The sequence below is a fragment of the Prinia subflava genome, chromosome 21, assembly GCF_021018805.1.
Source record: "Prinia subflava isolate CZ2003 ecotype Zambia chromosome 21, Cam_Psub_1.2, whole genome shotgun sequence".
Taxonomy (NCBI): Eukaryota; Metazoa; Chordata; class Aves; order Passeriformes; family Cisticolidae; genus Prinia; species Prinia subflava.
The window spans coordinates 3,969,364-3,992,414 of record NC_086267.1 but is presented as its reverse complement, the minus strand read 5'-3'; the positions used below and the strand labels follow the sequence as shown (position 1 = coordinate 3,992,414).

The 23,051-nt window shown below is 47.9% G+C and overlaps 1 protein-coding gene across 1 annotated transcript in view; it reads left to right on the top strand.

Moving 5' to 3' along the window:
* CAMTA1 (calmodulin binding transcription activator 1) overlaps nt 1–23,051 on the top strand; it is a 232,811-nt gene that overhangs the window by 7,797 nt on the left and 201,963 nt on the right. The window contains exon 3 of the mRNA XM_063417232.1: nt 16,120–16,238. Within this exon, the coding sequence (XP_063273302.1) occupies nt 16,120–16,238 (119 nt within the window). The remainder of the gene's footprint in view (nt 1–16,119; nt 16,239–23,051) is intronic.

Here is a 23,051-nt window from a genome sequence, read left to right as displayed (position 1 = left end):
GCACCTTCTGCCTCTGTTACCATCACCAGTTCTACTTTCTTTGGTTCTCCTGTTGTTCTTCCTTGTTGTCTTCCATTACTCATTCTTCTCTTCTCAGTGCCTGAGGCTGACAGTTTCATTCCTTGGTGACTGGTTTGGCTCCTAGGTCCCTACTTACTCACTTAATGTAGACAGCAGTCCAATTCTAGAGGAGTTGGAAAAGATACTTGTTTAAAACCAGGAACATGACCTTAGGAATATAACTTTAGGGATCTTAAACATCCTTCCCCATTTGCTCCAGCTGTGGCTAGAGTTCCAATCCCGAATTCACTGATGCTGAGCTGGGAGCTGTGCATCCATTGCAGAGCCAACACTGCACGATGGCTTCTGGCACTGAGAGTTTGCAGGATTTACACTTTCTCCCTGGGAAGAAGGGTTATGATGTGGGGTGAACCATTCCCAGAGAGCAGGCATGCTATACAGCATGTTACAGGAGGATGACAGCTTTAAAAAAATTAAAAACTAATCCTTCCATGACCTTCATTGAAGACTGCACTAAAATTCCAACCGAGGAGGCCACGCATGACAATCATATTCCCTTCTTACACAGAACAACTTGATTGTCTTATTAGGACAGAAAGCAAAGAGAAATGTCCTGGATGTAGTGTAGGAAATTGTCTTTACTAAATCTAGCCCAATGTTTATGAGCTCTGTATATATTATTTGATTTTGCCAGAATTACATAAACATGGGGGAAAATTGTTAATGTAAGTTGACTACCAGAGTAAATCACAGCCTAATTATTCTTTTTTTTTCCCTGGCTAAAATTAGAATTTGATATAGTGGTCAATAGACATTTTCTTTAATTTTTGAGACATAATTTCTAATAGCTAATCCAAATGAATTGGAGAAAGTTGCTGCAGAATTGAAAAAATAAATTATCTGAATTTTATGGTGACTTACTGGTAAATCCCCTTAGTTGGAAGCTTTAATTTACCTCATATTTCACTTTTGTTCTCCTCTAACTGGCTTATGGGTGTATATTAGGGCAAAATGATTGCTACTTTCTTAGTGCCACTGGGAGCAAAGTGAAGGCAGACCCCAGGCTGTGTCACAGGGGGCAAAGGCCAAAGGCTGCAGGGGGAGTGTGTGGGGCATGGTGGGACAGCTGCTCCCTGGCACTGCTGCCTGCAGCAAAGGCTGGCCCTTGGCACCCGTGTCACCCCTTCTGGAGCTGTGTGACACTGCCAGAATGACCAAGGCTTCCTGCAGCCCCCCCGAGTTTCCCATCTGGAGCTGGTGCCCCTGTAGAGCAACTGAATTGTTGATCCTGCTCTTGGTTAAACAGGTAAATGCTGTGTTTTGTGTTGAGGCTACTGGTTTAAATATCCACGAACTGTTTATGGGGTTTTGCAAAGCAAAACCATCTTTCCTCAAAAAATCCATTAAAGGGACTGGGACATTGGAGTTGTACTTCATTTTAGCCTAGGGTGTATTTCCTGTGGCCAGCAGAGGCTAACTAGAGATAATTTGAGTGTAGTGTTTGTATTTCTGAGGGGAACAAATGGGCTCAGAACTGCAGAAGGAATGGCAAGAACAATGGATCCAAAGCCCATAGTGTAGGAGGTGACTGAGCTCAACCTTCTGCTAGGGGAGTGTGTGCTTTTGTCCATTCTGAATCCAGTATCCTTAGTTCCTGTTAATGTATATTCTCTTCAACTTCCCCACATAATATTGGACAGGGTACTTGGACAGCGGAGTGTTAGGTGGAGTATTCTTCTTTGGAGAACCTTTTGAAAGAAGTGCATGTTTTGGAATATTTACCTGTTTTTGCTAAACCTAGGGACTGGCAGTTGTCCATCACAAATGTAGTGACATGTTTTAAGAGTGGGTTTGTCCACACACATTGTCTTGGTTAAGTCTTGGGTTCATTCCTAGAAGAAACACCTTTAGATTCTGTATATAGAGAGTAAAAAGGGCAAAACCATTTCATTTCTATCATGTGAGGCTTTTCTAGTCATCTCTTCTCACACTTATGAGAGTATTTTTGTGAAAACACTTGGCATTCCTTGCTTCTAAATCATGAAGTAACTTTGTGCAAACAATTCACAAGAAATGGGGTTCCAACATTGTCATTATGGCTATTAAACCTGTCTGAACTGTTTTCCTTTGTGCTGCTTGCCATAGCAACGGTGATGTGTAATTTGCTGAATATCCATAACAGGATATTTGAATATATTCTTAACACTTTTACTTCTGCATATAGATCAGTATGCCAAATCATCACATTAACCCAATTAACCAAGCCAGACCCACATCTACCATGGATTGACAATTAAGAATTTTAAAAGAACTTGATATTTCACCTCCCTTTTAATGAAACCAACCCAGACACCAAACACCACCATAGCAGCGGCTTTTATCAGTGTGCTGATAAAAAATATTCATGATTCAGGCTGCACAAACTCCTGGCACTCCTCTCTTGCTGCTTATCAGCTGGAGCTTGCTCAGTGCATGTTCCCCTGGAAAGGTAACAGCGAGCAAGTTTATCCCACACCATCCATGCACGAAGTCTTGTGTGGTTCAGTACCTCTGTGCCTTAATAGCAGTTGGACTGAGTTTTAAACAGTGGGAGCTGCGAAACTTCAAAGATACCAGCAGCACTTCAAATGGATTCTTTCTTATCATTTTATTGCACAGGAGTTAAATGGAAATATTTGGGGCTTTACTGGCATGCTGGATGAAAAAAACCCTATTTAGTATCTCTGGTATTATACGGGTCACACTGCTATAGTAACCTGTGTGTACACATTACCTATGTAATGCTGTAGTAACCTGTGTGTACAGAAATCACACCTAACAGTAGGTAACTTCAGGTGTGGGAGATTCAGTTCAGGGATTTGTGTCTCCTGGTAGAAAATCTCCTGTTGAGGAGGAGAATGAGTTCATTAGCCTAGATGGAGCAGACTTCATACACTGGTTCAGTAACCCCTTAAAAATGCTTTATTCATCCTCATCCACACCAATTCTCATTGTCTTTACAGACCAGGAAGGATCTAGAAAGCCAGGCAGTGCTCCAAAGATGAGCAGGGAACACAATGCTGTGGGGTCAGGGTGGTTGTGTTAGTCCTATCAGCAAAGCTGTCCCCAACTGGTGCAGCAGCACTTCCTATGTTGCCAGGCTGTGCAGGCCAGGAGAAGGCAGGCAGTGTCCTGAGCAACCTTGTCCCTCAGAGCATGGACCTTGTTGCTTTAATGAGCCATAGAAGGGCAGAAGGAACTGCTCAAGCCTTGGAGGGAAGAGACAGATGTACACTCGTGTGTGTGCACAGAGCTGACTTGGCATTTCATTGAGTTTGTGGGTGATGTCAGGGTGATGTGACCCATGTAGAGTCCCCTTGGTTACCTGTCCAAAGGGTGGCAGTGAATACTGCAGCGAGGGCTGTGACTGGAATGCACGGTTGTGCCAATTTCCCTGGCAAGAACAGGAAGGCTGTTTGTGGCAGCAGGTGCTGTGTGTTTGCAGGGAGTAGAGTGAGTTCTGCCACAAACATGAGCGGCTGAGAAAACAAACCCAACAGCCCTCCAGCATCCTTGTGCTTGGTATCAGTGAGGAGCTGTGTCAATTGGACGAGCTGTGTTGGAGCCATCATTTCTCTCACCTCTTTTCATCACTTGGTCTTGCCTGGATACCCACATGGAAACTCAAGCTGCTTGGGAATGCCAGCCTGATGTTAGAGGGGCTGGAGGGGAGCTGGCTCAGGGCAGAAGCACTGCAGGCTGTGCTCTTTGGCTAAGCCAGGTGCCCATCTCTTGCTGAAGAAGAGGTGGCAAAGCAGCCCTGTCCATAGGGGCTCCAGCACCTGCCACCCTGAGGGGAGCGCTGGGGAGGAATTCAGCACGGACTGGCCCTCCACGCCTCCGTGAGGAATCAACCCAAGGTCCGTGACTTACATCAGGAAGTTGCTTCCTGTCCCTCAGCACTAAGGGATGCCTCTGTTAGTCTGATACTGTCTTTTGCTATAATGCAAGCTATGAAGTACAACAACTGTATGGCTGCCTCATGTCTCTGCCAAGCATACGGATCATCTTGGAAGAATAACCAAGGAGAAACATAAATTCCCCAGAATTCATCAAGAAAATGGTAGTACTTTGCCAGTGTGGCAACTGGAAAAGTTTCAATTTCCAGCATATTTTGAAGTGCTGAAGGAAACAACTATCTTAGCTGTGGCTGCATTAGTATTTGTGGGTATTTATAGGACACTGTACGAGATGAGCTTTCTGACCATCGGGAGTGAGCCTGTCATTCTGGAGCCTCTTCATCAATGTGCCTTTCACGCTCCATGAGATTAGCAGCTGCTGAAAATAGGAAAAAGGAATTTTCCTTTCTTCTGTCTTAGAAGAGGCCCATCACACCATCCTCTTTTCGTCTGGGCTTGGAAACAGCTTTGGGCCGTAGCAAAGCCAAAGCACCAACAGGTCTTTTTAAAGAAGTTCTGCAGCCCGGAGGATCTAAAGGAAAATCTCCTTTTTGTGTGTTTAGTCACACACATCAAAGGAAACAACCGTTGCAGTCTTTGTTTGCATTGTGCAGGCATTAGCTGTGGTCCGTTCTGCAGGGCTCTGCTCGAGGAGGCTGAAGTGCCTGTGCCTGTCAAGCTTTGAGGGAGATGGGGCAGACTCGGCCAGGCTGGAACATGCCACTTCTTGGGGCACGTCAGTTTGGAGAACAGAGCGATTTCCTTGACGTCGTGGGAGCCCTTCACCACCCCCCGGCCCCGTGCAGTGTCTGCTGAGTGGGATCTGTGACACTGCCTCACAAACTGTGTCCGAGGGATGGGCAGGACTTTCAAAACCGTAACATCTCGTTGGCCACCGTAACTTGGTTCTCTCTGCAAATCACAAATCCTCATCTGCCTGCACAGTGCCAAGAACGCCTGTTTCACCCGAGCATCGGGCTCTGCACCCCGGAAGGCTGCGGCTGGGGAAGAGGGCCTAGAGCACCCCGAATATTCAGCACCACTGAAAAATGAGGAAATAACCTTTGCAGCCTCGGGGCTGCCGGTCAGGGCAGGGAAACAGCTCCGGGCTTCGTCCGCCACTTAGAAAGGGGGTAGAGCCAGGGAGCTGCTCCCCGCCCGGAGGGTTATTCTCCGCTCTAGGGGCTCGGCACCACCGTCCTTGCCGGGAGCGCTGGGACCAGCCTAGCCGGGCAGACCCTCTGACCAGGACACGCCGGTTCGGCACCGGCGTTACTGAGCGCGGTGACAAACGCGGGTCGCAGGTGGTGACTCTCACAAGAGGGCCCCGGGGCGTCCCGACGGGGGTAATTTCGCTCTCTCGGTGTAGGCTCGGCTCCGGTGCACGGGGCGGGGCGGCCCCGCCGGGCGGGGACTGGCGGCCGCGCCAATCGCCGCCTTTGTTTGGGGTCACCGGGCGCGGGGGGGGGCGGTGCCCGCCGGGGCCGCGCGCAGCCAATGGGCGGGGCCGCGGCGGCCGGCCGGCCGGGCCGCGCGTGCCATTGGTGCCACGCGCCGTCATTCTGGCGGACGGCGCTGCTCGTTGGCCGGCGGCGTGCGCGGTGTTGTGCGTCAGCCGTTTAGTCCCGCCTCCCCCGCGGGGCGATTGGCCCCGGTGGCCGTCAGCTGCGCGCCCTCGGCGCTCCAGTGGCTGCTGCGGCTGTCGATCACGCGTTCCGTCCCGCCCGCTCTCGCCCGCCCAGCGCCGTCGCTGAATGGCTGAGGCGCGTGCCACTGAAGCGCTGCCGCACTGCCATTGGCGGGGCGCGGTGTCCATCGCGCCCATCCCCTCCGGGGACCCGCCCCCGGTCTGCCACGATTGGCCGCCGGGGATGTCAGTGCGGCGGATTGACCAATGGGCGGCGCGGGGCGTGCGCGGTGCGCGCGGGGCGACCGGGCCGGCGGCGGCGCGGGAGGAGGCGGCGCGCGCCTGGTCCCGGTCGCGAGGAGGCGGAGGAGGATGTGGCGCGCGGAGGGGAAATGGCCGCCGAAAACAAGCCGGAAGGTGAGAACGCGGCCGGGCCGCCCCCGCCCCGCGCCGGGCCTGCCCGCCGGGCCGCCCCCGCCCCCCGCCACGGCCCCGCCGCGGGGCGGTGGCGGCGGCACAGGCCGGGCCGCGCGGCGCGAAGTTTGCGACGGCGGCGCCCCCGCGGGGCCGGGCCGGGTCGGGCCTGCGGGCGGGCCATGTGCGGCTGGAAGGCCGCGTGGCGCGGGGGCCGCGGCGGCCGGGCCGGGCCGGGCCGGGCACGGTCCCGCCTCCCGCCGCCCGCCGGCACGTGCCCGCTCTCCGCCAACATGGAGGCCCCGGCGGCGCGGCCGGCGCGGGGCCACCGCTCGCTACGGCCGGGCCGGGCCGCCCCCGCCGGCCCCCCCGCGGCGGCGGCGCACGTGCCTCGCGGGCGCGCGCCCGTCGGAAGCTGGGTGGCCTTGGCCGCGGCCCCGCCAGACCGGGGCCTCCGCGCCGCGGGCGGGCCGGAGGCGGGCGGAGCGGCGGGCGCGAAGGTGAGCGAGGCGCGGGCCCGGCCCCGCTGGGAGCCCCGGGCGCCCGACTGAGGCCGAAAGTTGCCGGCGCGACGGGAGCGGGGCCGGCGCGTCCGCAAGGGGGAAGCGCCGCTCCGCCGCCGCTCCTGCCCCCGGCCCGGCGGGAGCGGGTCGTGGCCCGGGTTCGACGGGAGGCGGGTTAGATATTTCGTGTTATTTGAGATAAGTTTGTCCAGGCTGGCGCGGGCAGCGGTGCTGCCCTGGGCCCCGCCGGCCGTGTGGTCGCGGCCGGTACCGGTGTCGGCGCCTCCATCTTACAGGGGCGGGAGGAGAGAGCGGAGGAGAGAGGGTTCGCATCCCCTGCCGAAATCCGGTTGAACATGCCAGCACCCCAGGGATTGGCCAGGTTATAGCTGGGCACCTCAAGGAACGGTGTTTAGTAGTAAGTAATGGGGATTTTTTTCCTTTATCCGCCACAACAGATGTACATCCTCGCCTGGAACCTATTGCATTCTTTACTGGGAAATCCCTTCAGAGAATACAAGGGGTTTTATCCTACCTTTTGTCTGGATTTTTTTTCTCAGATTGCTTTGGGAATATATTTTTTTGGGTTGTTTCTTGGTGGCTGTAGAGCCCCCCTGGGCATAGGTTTGACTTTTGATTGCGCCGTGTCCAGCGCCGTGAAATTCAATGGCTGTTAAAAAACCTAAAATTTAAGTAGTAGAGATGATTTTGAGTGTTATTGGCTTCATCTTTTGCTAATCTCTCTGATGTTCCCAAATCTATTAGTTCGATCTTTCCTTTGGTCTGAAAAACGTTGGGCTTCATTCTTTTCTCACTTACCTTGAAGTACATGATTAACTGCACTGAAGTAGTGAAATGCCACCTGGCTAAGAGTGGTGTGAGCGAGGAGAGAGTGAGCATTCACCTGGACTTCCTGGCTCAGATTGTGACGTTTTGGTTCTCTTGGGGGTGACACTATAGTCACCAAAGCACAGTCGGGTTCGGTTCACTTTTCGGGCTTCCTGTTCCAACGTACGATGGATTTTTCCTGTGTAAAGCACAGATTTCAGTGTGCTCAGCCCCGTGAGGCTGCGGCTACGGACCAGGCAGCTCAGTGCTCCCTGACTGGGAAGGTAACTTGTCCTTTGCGATTGTTATTTACCGCAACTTTTGTCGTGTTTGCTCTTGGTAATTGGTCTCAGCGGGCGGGTGAGGTGTGTCTTTGCTGGGGAGATGGGTCGGCAGCCGTGTTTGCTCTCTCGAGTGGGGCTGTGCAGGAGCTGCCAGCGAGCCGCCCGTTTGTGCCCTGTGCCGCTGTCCAGCGTCTCCGCTGCTGGGCCGGCGCTGTCCCTGCTCTGTGCCCGTGCAGAGCACGGCAGCGTCGCGGAGGTGGGAGCGGAGCAACCCCGGCTCGGCACCGGCGCCCGGGGTGTTCTCGTACGAAGTCACAGAGCTGCTCCCCCGCTGACCTACTTTTGCGGTGGATTTTCAAGGAGACGACATATAAACCATTCATTCCTTAGACCTAAAACTCCACCTGTTAGAAACTTAAATGGGAATGCTTTTAAGGCATGATTCAGGCAGAGCGTTTCAGCAGTAGTGCAGGTGCTGGAGGAGAGAACACAAGTTGCTTTAGATTTTAGTTACTTCAATGAGTTAGAAGCGGATGTAAATGGCAGCTCGCGGGCCGGCTGCGGAGCAGCGCTGTTTTCATTGGGGAGCTGCCTGCTCCATCTCCCCAGCACGGTGCAGCAGGACGAGCCTCTGAGCAGCAGCACACGGCTCTGCAGACCTGCCTGGCCTTGGAGCTCCCTGCTGAGCTGCCATCAGGGCTTCTTGTGCCCCGTGAGCAGCGGGAGATCCCCGGTGGGAGCTGAGGTTTGGAATGAGGCTGGCGCTGCTGTTCCCTGGCTGCAGGAGAGAGTTCCACGGCTTGGAGAACTCGGGTGAGTTTCCTCTTTTCTGGTTTTCTCGGGCAGGGTGAGGCTGGTTCAGTGACTGAGCGGCTCTTTCCATCCTACAGCAGAGGGTTTGTGGGTTTTGTAGTTCCTGCAGTGTTTTGTGCATCTGAGCTGAGCCGGGAGGACTGACCCTTGGCGGTGCCATCTTGGCAGCTGTGACAGCTCTGAACTTGATCAGGGGGTGCTAAGGGGGGGTGTCCTTTAAAAAAACTTTATTTTTCTAATTTAAAGTTCAAAAGGGGAAGAATGTACATGGGCATCGTTTTAATTTTGTGTTCTCAGCCAGGTACCTCTATAACCGAGAGCTTTGCAGAGAGTAGCGCCTGTGTATTCTGCGTATGGCTGGTGCAGGGGTCCAGAATTTTGTTCTGCGCTTTTTGTTGCTCCGTTACATGTGGTTTTGTTGAATTTTCTATGTGTTAGTTGAGGCAGGGTCATAGATGGGATGGCAGGAGGAGGTGGTGTTTCTCCCTGCTGCTCCTGAGCTCAGGGTGCTGGTGGCGTGGGCTGACTGAAGAGGGCAAGTGAAGCCTCAGATGTTACTGGCTTTGGAGGGACTATTTGGGGAACAACAGGCTTTTGAAGATGAAACATTCCCGATTTGGTTGTTAAACAGCAAATATTCCCTTCTCTCTGTGGAAGTGTTACCTAAGGTTTTATTAGTTAAATAAACCTGAGCTAACGGTGTGCTGATGGCTGGGGTTGTGTGCTGCAGAATCGGACTGTTCTGGGGAAGAGGCGGCATTTGACACTCGGCTCAGTCCGCTCCTTGCCCCAGAATTTTTGCTGAATCTCAGCATTGGGATTTTACCAAAATATCTGTTGTCAGAATTGAAAGCAAACTGTCTCCTGGTGAAGTTTCTAGATCCTCTTTGTGGGCTGTCAGCCAACAGGACCGGGTTCAGGGAGCGGCCTTCATTCCCTTTTTCCAAACAGTAGAAACTATATATTTGTGAGGTCAGTTTTATGAGTACTTTTGGTATTATAATCGTGTTATTACAGATATAAGGCTTAGAGCTTGTTTAAAACTCTGGTTTTTGAATTTAATTCTACATCTCTTCTTGTTAATGATTTTCACAATTACTTTGGCTTAAATGTTTTTTGGCTTATTTGTGTCAGTGTTAAAACTACATATGTAGGAAACCTTCCTGGAGATGTATTAACTCAGATTTCATTTTCTCTATCAGAAAATGATGTAGTGAAACAATAATGTAGAAGTATGGCTAAAATGGATAAATTTGGTATTTAAAGACTCAGTGCTGACCTTACATTACTAGTGGTCTTAAATGGCTCTTACAAGGACATCCTTACAAAGGTGGATGTTGTTGGAGGAAGGGGCAGTAGCTATCCTCCCTCTGTCCAGACAGTTTTCAGAAAGAGGGAGCTGGAATGTGACCTTTCTTTTTCAGTGTCCCTCTGTCTCTGTTTCAATAAGCCACATGTGTCTGAAGGGGAAAAAAACCCCCAACCAGCAAACCCAAACATTGCCAGAGAGTGAAGCAAGGCTGGGTGGAGTGCTTGTAGAATACCAGGCTGGTTAATTGAAATGCAGTGCTTCCAGCAGCTTCCAGCAGCTTCGGTGTTCCCTGGTGTCCGCTTCCACACTTTGCTAAGTTTTCGCTTTGTAGTTTTCTCCCCTCACTCTGTGTCCTGTTTTCACCTTCCTTAGCTCCTGGCAGCCCTGTATTAGTGCTGTGTTAAACCCCATGGGTTCGGAAAGGCAGGTTTGCATGTAGGTGCTGGTGCCTATCTTAGCCTCAGTCCTTTGAGGTAGAGCACCTGCCCAACTCCCAGGGCAATGCTGAAGGGCCACTCCGTGCTGAGGAGCTGTCCATGACACTGAGACAAACTCTGTTCTCACTGGACGTGGACCTCCCACTATCCTTCTGCTCACATTGCACATTTTGGTTCAGGGTGCTGGGTTTTTCCAGCCAGCTCTCCAGGTAGGTTTCCAAACTCAAACTCTTTCTGGTATGAAAAGAAAGAAGTGAAAGTATCTGTGGCTGCCAGCATGTAGGGTCAGAATAAGTGACTGCCCTAGGCTTAGCCAATACTTCAGCACTTCTGGGAAATGTGTTGCAGTGTTGAGAACATCTGTAGTATTGGATACTGAATAAAGAGATGGTTTATTTTTTGGTGGACCTGGCCAGTACCATCCACCACTCCTTGCCTTCATTGCTACTGAATTTGATGATGTAATATTAGTGAAAACCAAGGGGTGAAGGAATTGATAACATATCTCAACCAGAGAGTTGTTGGTGATGGTGAGCAGTTGTTTGATCGTTCTGGTGCACTTGTCAGATTTAGCAGCCAAGTGGTGAAAGTCAGGCATGAACATGAATGAGGAGCTGCAAGGAGAGGCTGAAGCGAATGCATTGTTTGAACACTCCCAAAGTCTGCTTTTAGGGTAGGTCCTTGTGTGCACCTTTTGACTGTAAAGGAATTCTCCTCTTGCTCCATTAGCAAGTGCTTTGGAACCTGCCTAGGTGGGAGAGGGAAAGAGGAGCTTGTTCTGCTGGCGGGGGAAAGTGGACTCGGAAGTTTTGTGTGGGGCAATAAGCGTATGGCACAAGAAATAAACAGCTGATTGTGTCACCCAGCCCTCAGCCAGTGTGTGGGCCTTCATTAGGGAAAATTTGGCTCTCAACTCTTCTCCAAAATGCACCATTTGCAGTTTTACCTAACTGGTGTTCACACTGAATTTAGTTATAAAATGTCAAGAAATTTTCTGCTATGTGAAAAGGACAAAGGGACTTGACATTACTGGTGGGGAGAACTGGGCCACTGATGCACAGCAGCAGCTTTAGCTATATTTATGTTTCTTATGGTTTTAGAATTGTTTGTAGAGTTTGTCATAGCAACAAAGTAGTTATAACAAATATTCCAAGACACCAAGGCTAGATTCAGTAACTTCTAGAGGAAAATTGTTCTGTTGCTCATCCCTCATACTGCCACCATTCCTGTGATTCCCTCCTCACCTATTCCATGCAGGCAGCAGTCATGGCCATACACACGCTGGTTTGTGTTGGCCTCCTGCTCCTGTTGTACATTTTTAACCTTTGCCTGAACTACTTAGTCTTTCCTTGTGTCCTCTGCTCAGCCCCAGGCTGCATCCCATGCTGGAGGACTGGGAATGCATTTGCTCAGCCAGTGTCTGACTGAGTGCTGGCATCCAGCAGAGCCCTGCTGAGACAGCAGCACTGCAGAGCTGGACCTGGTTATCTTCTCTTAGCCATCCTTGATTGATATTTAGAAAACTGCTTTTGTTGCCAAGAGATTTACTACTGTAATCATACAAATATTTCTAGCAAACAGACCAAGAGCTGTTGGGTTTGCTTCTGTTGCTGCTTGTTTCTGGATGGAAGATGCCAGGATTGAAGTTTAACTGTGAGAAATAGCATGGCAATCTTGCAGTTGCTTGGATCTGAAGTCATTCTTTGCATTTATTTCTTCCAGATGGAGTTTGTTGGATTTATCTGTGTCTGGAGGTCAGCAAGTGACGGGGTGACTATGGTTGCCCATGTGCATTGTGTTTTTGTGGTGCCACTTGTGTGCTCCAGGGTCACAACTCTGCCACCTCAGTGGTTGCTCAGGGGTGGTGGGATCAGCTGGGTGCCTGCCCCTTTCCCAAATAAGGATGATACTAGGATTTTAGTCGTTTGTTTTGTACTAAAGTGCCCGTTTGTAATGTTTAAACACCTCTTCCCTCTCTTGAGGTAGTTAAAGAGATGGCCAGCCCTAAGTTATTATTTCATAATAATGGGTTTATAAAACTTGTGTTTGTGAGTTTATAGCTTACTTTTGTTATTTATTTCCAGTATGGACCTGTCTGCAGATCAGCAACTGATCAACATCCTTTTGGCCATTTCTTTATTTTCCAATTACATGTTATATAGGCAAACTGTGGTAGTTAATGGGGCTGCAGGTTTAAATTCACCTACTGGATCACCAAAGATTTAAGAACCAGTTAAAGAAAAAGAAAAGGGGTAGGGGGTTGTTTGGAAAGTGGGGGTAGAGCACAGACTCTCTGTGATTTGCTGTTGTGCACTTTAAAGTTTTATGGCCCATGGTGCATCCCTTGGGAGGATAAAGTGCAAGGAGCATGAAGAAACCCATAAAATGACGAAGGGTTTATGTGGTATAATTAATGTGGAACTTTCCATGAACTTTATAATACTTACACTTTCTTAATTCTACAGGAGTTTCTGGTTTGCTAATAAGTAATCTTGAAAATTGCTAATGGAACTTAAATTTTGCATTTTCACCCTGAATTATAACAGGACACATTGTAGGCTGCTATATTTTAGTCTATAGCTTCCTTACTTGAGTTCTCAGCTGTGGCTGTGCCTGCCTTGGGAAACATTTTTGAGCTGTGGCCAGCTCTGTACTAAAAACCCCAGTGTTGATAGAGCTTTACTGGCAAATCCTCCCCGTGCCAGTGTGGCTCTGCTTGCACAGACACTTTTTATTGACACTGGATGGATTTGCAGATCTTGATGTTGTTAGTCGCACCTGTGGAAAAATAAATGAGGAGAAAGTTCAAATAAAAATCTGGGTTTGCACAGTAAAATCAAATCAGTTCTGGGGGGTTGCAGCTCCTGTTTTTAGCTACCAAGGAAATTTTAGTTGGCGATAAATGGAGGAGTTTGCCTGCTGGGTGCTCTGCCTGCGCTGCCGGATGAGCGGAGCTGCAGAGCAGTGTGGACTCTTGTTCCCCTGCCTTCACCAGGAGCCCTGGTGGTGGTGGATGGGCTCATCAGCTGCACCAGTAAGGCAGATTTCATTCAAGCCAAAGGATAGCAAGGAGCAGATGGGGGGATTGCTCCACTTCCCTAAAGATAACATGGTGTTATTTGTGGGGAACAGGACCAGGAAAGTGGTGGTTCGTTTGGAAGAATGGGAACTCTTGTTCCATGAGTACCCTCAGTGCCACTGGGTGAGCAATCCTCCTCTCTTTTCCTGTTCCCAGCTTCCCTGGACTTTCCTCCCTGTAGGAATACATTGTGTGATTCCAGACGGCTGAGAAGCAAGTTGGAAGGCAAATGTGTTTATATTGTTTGGGGCTATGGGTTCTTCACCCTCATAGCTGGTTGGCTGATTTCATCCTTTCTCAAGGTCAGACCTGGTTTAGAGCTCACTGGATTTAGGATTTGCATCCTAAACCAACCTTGATGGTTGTGTGTTGTTCTGACCACACAGCTTGAGGAGTCCGTAATGAAAAACCAGTTGGATCGAGGCAGGAGGCAGTTGTTTTTCACATAGGGGCTTTTTTGGAGTCAGGAAATGCCATTGCTAGATGCAGAAAAGGGAGGCATCCATGAGATGTAGTTGTGTTACAGGATGGTGAGAATGACCTTCCATTGCGGTAATAACAGAAGGTGGGAGATGCTAACAACAGGAGTTGGAAGGTTTAGTGTCAGCAAGTTCTGACAACTTCTCCCAAAACATTTTAAAGGGCTCTATTATCCATAGGCACTTTCTGGATTAATAATACTGATAATTGATGACAATGGAAGAAAGTTAATAAAACGAGCTGAATAATTAGAGGTCTGCCAGCCCTGCAAAATAATGGAATGAGTGATAGAGGGCTTGACTGATACGGAGGTAAGGGGAAGTAATACAATTAATGTCAATTAAAATGTGCCTATGGAAAATAAGCTGATGAGATGTAACTGGGATGTAGTTTGGCTGATAAAAGCAATAATGTGTGCTGTAAAATACTTTGCGCCTTAATGAATTGAATGTAGAGCAATGCAGTGTTTTGAATGAGAAATCGAAATGGTGTAAAATGAATGCAGGGAATGTGAAGTGAGTATTAGCTGCATTGGGTGGTGGATCTGGAAATGGCTGGGGGCTGCTGGCCTGCCTGGCTCTGGTCTTTGCCACAGGCAAGTTGTGTTCTTGTGGATAACCACGGGTATCACAGCCTGGGTGTCTGTGAGGCTTTGAGTGACCCAAGTGCAGGGAAATAGTGGTGACAGTCGTACGTCAGAGCATTGGCTGGGGAAAGGATGTGCCCAAAAATCCCTGTAGAGTCATGGTCTGAAATACTCCATATCCAAATAGAAATCCTGGAATGGCGTAATAGGGAGCACCCTCTCCCTGATTTCTTTAGCAGGCCAGCAGAGATCTGTTCTGCTTGGCTGCTCCTTGCCCAGGAAGAAGTTGGGAAGTGGCAGCCCTGTTGATTTAGCCCGACACAGTCACACAGTAAAATTCCCAGTAACTGAGGGAGCGCGCAGGACTCGTAAATTACAGAGCAGCTCACGTTTATCATACACATCGCTGCTTATCTTGTAAACTCATCTGCTGGGCTTGCACGAGCAGTTGATTTAACAGCATGTATATTGTTGAACTTGACACATCCAAGAGTCTAATCAAGCTTTAAGAGTACCGGGGATGTCTGGCTGCTGGTGTGAAGTCTCTGCAATTCCTGAGTAATTTCTAAGAATGATTGTGGGCCAGGCTCTGTCGGGTTCACTGCAGGTCACAGGGAATGTCTGCGTCGTGTGGAATTGCAGAGGAGTTTTATCATAGTGCTGGCATGTGTTTTATGACATAAAATGATTAGATGTGTAAAATGAAGTTAATATCCTTTTTCTGTACATTTCCAAGTGGGAAATGACTATAAGTTAATTTTGTAGGGTAAAATACCAGTGAGTAACTGGACTGCTTGTGTAGCATTGCCCAGGATCTGTCACGGGATGCATGAGGCTGGTGGACGCCAACAGAGATATGTTGTGTTTGGAGGGAGAATTGATGAAGTTCTGCATTGTGGCTGGTCTCTTATGCTGCTGCTCCGGTTCCCTTTCCTGTGGGGACTGATGTGGCTGATAAACACACTCATTTCATGGATACTTCTTACTCTTTTGATGGTGTTAGAGGGTGATAGAGATACATCCTCCCAGTGCTGCTGCTGGGACTGCTGCAGGCTGGTGTGGGATTGCAGGGCTTTTTGGGACTTGGGTCTTTTAAGAGGAATTGATGCACCTTCTACATATTTAGCAATAAGAAAGAATAATTTTGTATTATTTAGTATTTCTGCTTTTGAGACCCTTGGGCATGGTGAGGTAGGAAAATTTCCATCTCTCTTCCTCACTCTCATGTTGAGAAACGACATTTCCTTTCTGAGCTGTGAATGGAAATAGAAGTAACCTGGGTTTGATCACATATGGCATATTTTAGTTTTAAATGAACTAACAGACCTTGAGTTGCATTTCTGCTGCACCTTGACAAAATTATAGCAGGTGCTGGGGCTCTGTGCTTATTTACTTGCAAATCCTGTCAAGTGTGAACTTCATTTATGACTTCCCTGGCAGGTCATGCCGCTGTGGTCACAGTTTCTACAGTGTTTTGTTGCTATTGCTTGTAAAATTTGCCACTGAAGGAAATAATGAGCTAAAATAGGCACAGGTAAGCACACACAGGCTCCTTGTGCCCAAATCCATCAAAGCTCTCCTAAAACTTTGCAACTAGAAAGAATTAAACTGCATTTATATTTCTGAAATAAAGCTGCAGTTTCAACAGAAAGCTGTTATTTGTCTTATTGCCATGGCAAATTGCTTTTTTTGGACAGGGGAACCTGGGGGGTTTCCAAGTCTTGTCGTGGCTTGAGTCACCTGGTTGCAACCAGCCATTCTCCTGTGTGTACATCATGTGTCTCCTCTTTTTTCTAGATGATCATGGGAACAGCAATGGCAGTCATGTAAAAATCTTTTTACCGAAGAAGCTGCTTGAATGTCTACCAAAATGTTCAAGTTTACCGAAAGAGAGGCACCGCTGGAACACTAATGAGGTAGTTAAATCTCTTACTTATTCTTAAATGTACCAGCTTACTTAATGCTTATGGATTGTTTTGTGAGAGCAGGCCATGCAAGTTACAGGATATGAATTCCTTGGCTCTGGAACCTGTTCCATAAATAATAAGTCCTAGTACATGCTGAAAGTGAGCTTTAAGTGAGGCTTAAAGGCAAATGTGGAAGTTGACTGCTAGTACAATAGGAGTCTATTGCTCATGTGTATGTGACTTGTCTCAGAATCAAATCTCATATCACCTTAATGACCTGTTTCAAAATGGTTTAAAATTAGATAGGTGTGTTTGCACTGTGTTGAATAAAGTGTTACTTTCCTGTGCATGAAGACTCCCAAATAAAAAATCAGTGTGTGTTCTTTCCTGCCACACAGAGTCCTGGGAAATAACTCCATCTGAGTAATCTTGTTAAGAACAAGGGAAACACAGAGCTGGGTGTTTTTTACTGGAATCCAGTTACCCTGAGTATGCTGGTTCACAGATCACCTGTTACTGCATTATGATTGGGGTAATTTAAATAAAAAAGTAGTATTTAGAATTCTGTGGGCCAAGGTGAAGTTAAAGAACAACCCAGGTAGCTCTCTAATCCCTAGGCTTTATTCCTGCTGTGTAGCAATGCTGGATGTCCCATGGCAATACCCATAGTGTGTAGTTTTAGTTTTTAGTATCTGTGTTAGTGTAGCTTTGCTATATTTATGGGAATCACTTAATAATAGAGGCAATCCACTTGGAGAAATGACTGTAAAACTCCAGTTAGTGTTTGCTTGTTGGGAGCTGACTGGTCCTGTTCCTCTGATCCCTCGTTTGTAGATCTAAACTTGTTAACAGAACCTGTGCTCATGAGTTTAACACCTGCAAGTGGCAGCTGAGTGCAGGATCAAACACGGCTCACTTCTGTGTGTGTGTTTGCTGAGTGCAGAATCAATCACAGAGCAGTGACTGTGTGTATTTTTCAAAATTGGAGGCCTTTTTGGTGTCTGAAAGTTACAATCAGGTATCTATTTTTAACATACCCAGTACTGTGATAGAATGAATTGGGTCTTTGGGGCAGTTGCTGGCCTTGGCAATTTTGGGTGGATGTTTTTGCCTTGGGTCATTTGAATTGAAATGTAAATTGTAGAAAATGCAGGTTGTGGTTTATTCTGTGATAGTGTTCGTACAAATGGAACAGGGTATGGAGCAGAGGCAATTCCAGTAGCTCTGACAGATGATGTTTGGACAAACACAGTTGGGGGAAAGCAAGCTCTGCACAGGGTTGTGACAAAATTATGCTCTTCCCTCTTACTGGAAAGAGCTGCTTGGGGTGGGGTTTAGGCACATTAATATTGCTGCTGTCCCCAGTGCAGAACTTTGTGTACACACATGGCTTTGGGTAGGATTGGTTTGTGGGGCTTCATAAGGTACAGGATGTGGGTACAGGATGTGGCAAAGCTCATTATGCAGCTGAAAACTGTTATTATTCATGAGCAGAAGCAGGAAAGTGCAGGTGCTTGGTGTGGTGTATTAGGTTGGGAGGAGAATTTGGGAGAATGGCTGTTCTTCTTAGGGTCGTGTCAGTGTTTTGGAGTGAGCAGCTCTGCCAGTGCTTGCCAGTGTATTACTGGGGTGAGATTGTCTGGTGCTGTAATTCTGGATGGATTGTTTGCTGATAGACACATCAGCTGGCACATCCAAACCAGACCCAGCCCCTGTCTGTCTTTTTGAATCTTTTTGAGATTCCTGTCTCTCATTTGTATCCCCTCTTCACAAATCTCTCTCTGAGGCTGTTATGCCATGGGGGTGTGGAGCTGGGTCTGTCCATGGGTTATAACTTGTGCTGACTTTGCCAGCCAGTGTGATGTGGCTGCTGCAGTATCCCTGTTGCATGATTTAAAAGAAAGAGCTTTTCTTGTGGCCAGAGATTTTTAGGCCCCCATTAGCTCAGAGGGGGGAAAAAATAGAAAAAGCCCAGAGTCTTATGCCTAGATGAAGTCTTGGAAATTTGTGTTAATTATGGGGGAGGAAGGCGCTGAGCTTCCAGATTTTATTGCCTTCCCCACCCCCAATCTGAAAGTTTAATTCTCTGCACTATTATAAAACTTGAATTTTTCTTAGGGTATAATTGAATAATAATGTTGGACTGCATTCCTGAGACATTCCTAAGGGAATAAATTTTTTCATCTGAGTACACAGGTGTTCTACGTGTGCTAGTGAAGACAGAAGTTGTAGAGAAGATACACTTGTATAGTGGTATTTCCAGAATTTTTGTACTGATTTCACAATCCCTGGTCCTGTATGTGACGTGTCTCCTGGACAGAGAGGTTTTTGTAAAAGATGGAAGAGAAATGAAATGCTTAACAACTTACAGATCTGAACGTGTGTGACAATGCTGTCCTCCCTCAGATGGTGTGTGCTGGGCACTCACTGTGCCTGGACTCCATCCGGTCCTCGGTGCTGCTGGTGCAGAGGTGAGGGAGCAGCCAGGGTAGAGCATCACCATGGGAACACCACAGATAACTTTTTCTGAGCGCTTATGTCTGCAGCTTGAGAATAATGGTCAGATGTTATTCTGCATTGGGTTGTTGGGATGGAGAAACTGTGTCCTCTGGGAGCTGGGTGGGCTGGGGGTGACTTTACACGTAGTAAAATCATGTGATGAGCAGCAAGAGAAATGGAGCATTTAAAAATGGTTCAAACACGTTATTGAGGTGCTTGCTTTCCATCGGATCATGCATTTGCAACTTAAATGTTTGATGGAAAGACATTTCCATACCAAGATGTCATCATGTCTTAAATCAAGTTTATAGCGGTTTTATATTTCCTACTGAAGGAAGTGTTCCTTCTAATTCAATTTTTTTTACCAGAGACAGAAAATCTTAAGTTAAGCCTAGCAATTTAATTACAGATTTACATTTTTTAAATGCCTGTAAAGGTGCATTGTGCTTATTTCTCCTGCTCTGAGAGAGGATAGAGATGAGGCTTTCATATGATTTCTCACATTAAGACAAATGAGTTAGATGCCAGAAAGTTCTGCAGTGCTTAGTGCTTGTGAGGGAGTTCCTCACTCTTAAGGCTTTTGTTGTTCGCTATGAACCATTTTAGGGTTTGTGAAGTGCAGATCCAGTTTGGTTTCAGTGAATGGATGGAGCAAAGGCTTCTGGCTTGGCATGCTGGCAGTGCACCTTGAGCAAGAATTTTGGGAGCCCTGGATCTTGGCTCCCTTTGGGAGCGAGGCTGGGCTCCCAAAGCAGAAGGTTGTCTGCAGGAGATGCATCCCACTGCTTTCTGTCTGGGAAGCAGGATCTTCCCAGGGTGCAGGGGCTCAAGGATGTTGGAGTAACCTTGTCTCTGCACAGCGCTTGGCAGGCACCGGATTGCAGCTCTGAACAGAGATGCCATTCGTTAACAGTTGGCAGCCGCAGTCATTAATCATCCTTGTAAACACTTAATGACATGGTGCGAGAAAGAAGGAAAAGTTAAACATTGGAAATGTAAAATGCTATCTTGGGCTTTGGTTCCATCAGGATTCTCTATTTACAGTCTGCTGGGAGAAGCCCAGAACTTCCATGGTAGAAAAAGCCAGCAGCAATTGCTCCATGTGCTTAGGCTTGTCTGGAGGGGCATGGCAGAACTGCCCTGCTCTCTGGAGTCAGCCAGCATCCACATTTTGCAGATTCTAGGCTCAGGCACTGCTTGGGAGAGTATTCAAATAATGCAATTACGAAACTCTGTATTTGAGCATTATTTAGCATAGGAAGAAGCCGTCTGCCTCTGCTGCCTGGGGGCCCGAGTCGCGTGTTCACTGACATCTCGATGTGCTCTGGCGTTCTTGCTTTGCTCGCATGACACTGACATTTCCTTTGCACTTGACAACGAGTTATTTGCCATCTTTTCTCTAAAGCACAGAGAAAATCTTGAATGTTTGGAGAATTGCCTGAGGGACGTGAGGGACCCAGACTGATAAGGGGAGCGAGTCTGGAGCCTTTGGGCTGGCTGTGATGCTCTGAAATGCTGGCTGGGAGGAAGTGAAAGCAATAAGTCCTTGCTGCCTGCTCCTCCAGCTCCCCTTGCCTACTGGCAGCTGAATGTCAGGCAGCTGGTCACCACACAGCTCCTGTAGCCACGTTTGTTCATTGAAGCCCTGCTCTGCAATAGAAACGGCTACTACTACTGCTTTTCCTTTTTCAATGTTTCTAAGTGCCTTTTAGAATCAACCGCTACCAGAAAACTTAAAAAACCTCCTTGGTTTAAGGCTGTCTGGGATGGTGTGGTGTATTGTAACCCTGCACTGCATGTTCCAGCTCATTCCTTACTCAGAAAAGAATGTGTTACAAATCTGTGGTGTTGAGCAAGTGTATGGGACCAGTTTGTGTCACCAGCACAGTTGGAGTAGGGAAGGGTTGTTGGTCCAGGTCACAGTGTCCCTTCAAGAGGGCAAAACTCCATGGAAAAGGAGCAGTGCTCAATACAGTTCCCTGTGGACTCTGAAGTCCAGCATATTTTTTTAAATGCTTTACATCAATTTGCTCAGATGTGTTCAGCTGGAGAGCAGGGTTCCTGAAGCCAGAGCCCCGTGCCTGCTTAGGAGCACTCCCAGGGCTGGGACATCCTTGCGGTCTGTGTCAGCTCTGGGGTTTCTCAAAAGCAATAAGAATATTGAATTTAGACTAATTGCCTGCTGCCCACGTGACCACAGTATAAAATACTCTGATGGTAATGGCAAATGCTGTTACTAGAAGTGCTGTTGGTTTCTGTTCCGCCTGACAATCCCTTGCTGGAGGAGCAGCAGGGAAGTGGTTGCAGACTGGCTCATGTGCGCTCCCACACAGCAGCTCTGGCACCTGGGGGTGCCCTTTGCATGGCGCTGAGCTGGGGACTGAGGGCACCTTACAAGGGTTTGGGAATGGCAGGCAATACCTTGTTGGGGGCAAAGTGCTAAGTGCTGTAGCAGACAGAGCATCCATGAAACCCAGTGCCAGTGTCGGTTCTCACCCTTCATTTCAGTGGTGGTGGTCTTCCAGGCCCTGTCCCTCAGAGAGACCTGTCCCACCTGGCTTTGTCACGAGTGAACCGGGTGCCTGCGCTGCCAGCCGGTGGGACCAGAGCCTGCCGCTCCTCTTGGCCACCAGCAGCAGTGTGAGGAACCCCACTGGCTTTAAAGAAGAAAGAGCTCAGCAAGTGAAATGCAAGGGAAGCAGTGTTTGTAGTGTGAGCAGAGCTGTAGTTCGTACACCTGACGGGCTGTCTGGCATGTGGGGGCGGCTCTTCCCACTGCGCATGTGGTTGGGGTTTGAGGCTGATCGGTGAACGAGATGGCAGTTTCTCTAACAGAAGCACTTAATTGTGGGTTTATTTTGTGAAATTAATGAAATTCTATGCTTTGCTTAATGTGCAAAGCAGGAATGTGGTGCTGGCATTGTGTTTGCAGTTCCTCAGTTGTGTTTACAGCCCTAGTGACTGCTGTGAGCGGGCTGGGAATTGAGCAAAATTGGAAGGTTATGTACCAATCCAGGTGATTTTTAACAAGGGCAGTAATACCTGTTCATGCTATGCTGTTTATGCTCAGACACAGAGAGGATCCTCATCTTACTCTTAGGAAAACCTAGCTTTTCTCCCTTCCCTTTGGTTCATGTTAGGGTCAGTGAAAAAGAGCTGATCCTGTAGTGCTGGGCAGTTAGTATGTCAGAATGCTGGAACTGGAGTGACTTCTGTAAAGCAGAGCAAACAGAGGGTTGGGAGTAATTCACTACCCTCCTCATTTTTTTTTTACTCCAAGTGAACTCTTTTGAATAAATGAAATTAACGAATTAATTTTTTTACACATAATGATAGCCTAGATAAAAAATACTTCATAATTAGTTTTAGCATACTGTACACAATGTATAAAATATTGATGGTATTTAACTGGCTGACTGTCATTAGTAATCTGTCAAAGTACTTCTGAATATTGGTCAGTGGTATTAGGGTTTTTTGCTGTTTGACACTTCCAGGTTCCTCCACAGAGTGGCTGTTGTAGATGACAGTAGTTCAGCAACAAATGTGTGTCCAGACTCCTGCACAGTTGCTCCAAATCCTTTGTCTGTCTTGTGGGAAAATAATGTGGAGTATTATTTCCTCCAGCTGATGTACCTGGTGTGCTTTTCCTAACCTGTGTCATCTGTTGTGGCTAGTCCTTGTTAAATGTACATAATTATCCTGAAGTGTAGTATCAAAAGCAAAAGTGGAATCTGGTCTGTGAGGAATAAAAAGTTGGAGTTAACAGTTATAGAAACCCTTCCTGAAACGTGAGGGAGTCAGAAGAGTGGATTAATTCAGTTCATATTTACTTGTTTATCTGCAGGAATGCCAGCAGTAGTGGTAGTTACCACTGCATTGGGTGTTTGGGTCTCTGGCTTGCCCAGCACTGAGTAAAATACTCACTGGTGTTAAACAAGGTGTACTTCCACATTATGCAAGGAAAATGCTACAACAAAGTCAATTTGGAAACTCAGTCTGTCTGCCAGGGCCTGGCATGTACACACACCCAAGGAATTGGTTTACTTGGCAAATGAGTGGGAATTGAGGAGATTATATTTGTAAGGGATTGAAATCCTGTCATCTTGATCTCAGGTTTGCTGCTTCTGAGGGTGGCTGTTTCATTTGGAAGAGAAAAATCAGAGAATCTAGATGAAAAAGAAAAAAAACTAGATATGAAGGAAAAATTAGTGCCAGTGAAAGCAAAGGATTTCTTCTGCTGGGGCACTGCCTAAGGAAAAGAGGGAAAGAAACAGTGGTCTTTGCAGGGAACAGTCCAGGGAAAGCAGGAGAGGGCATAATCCA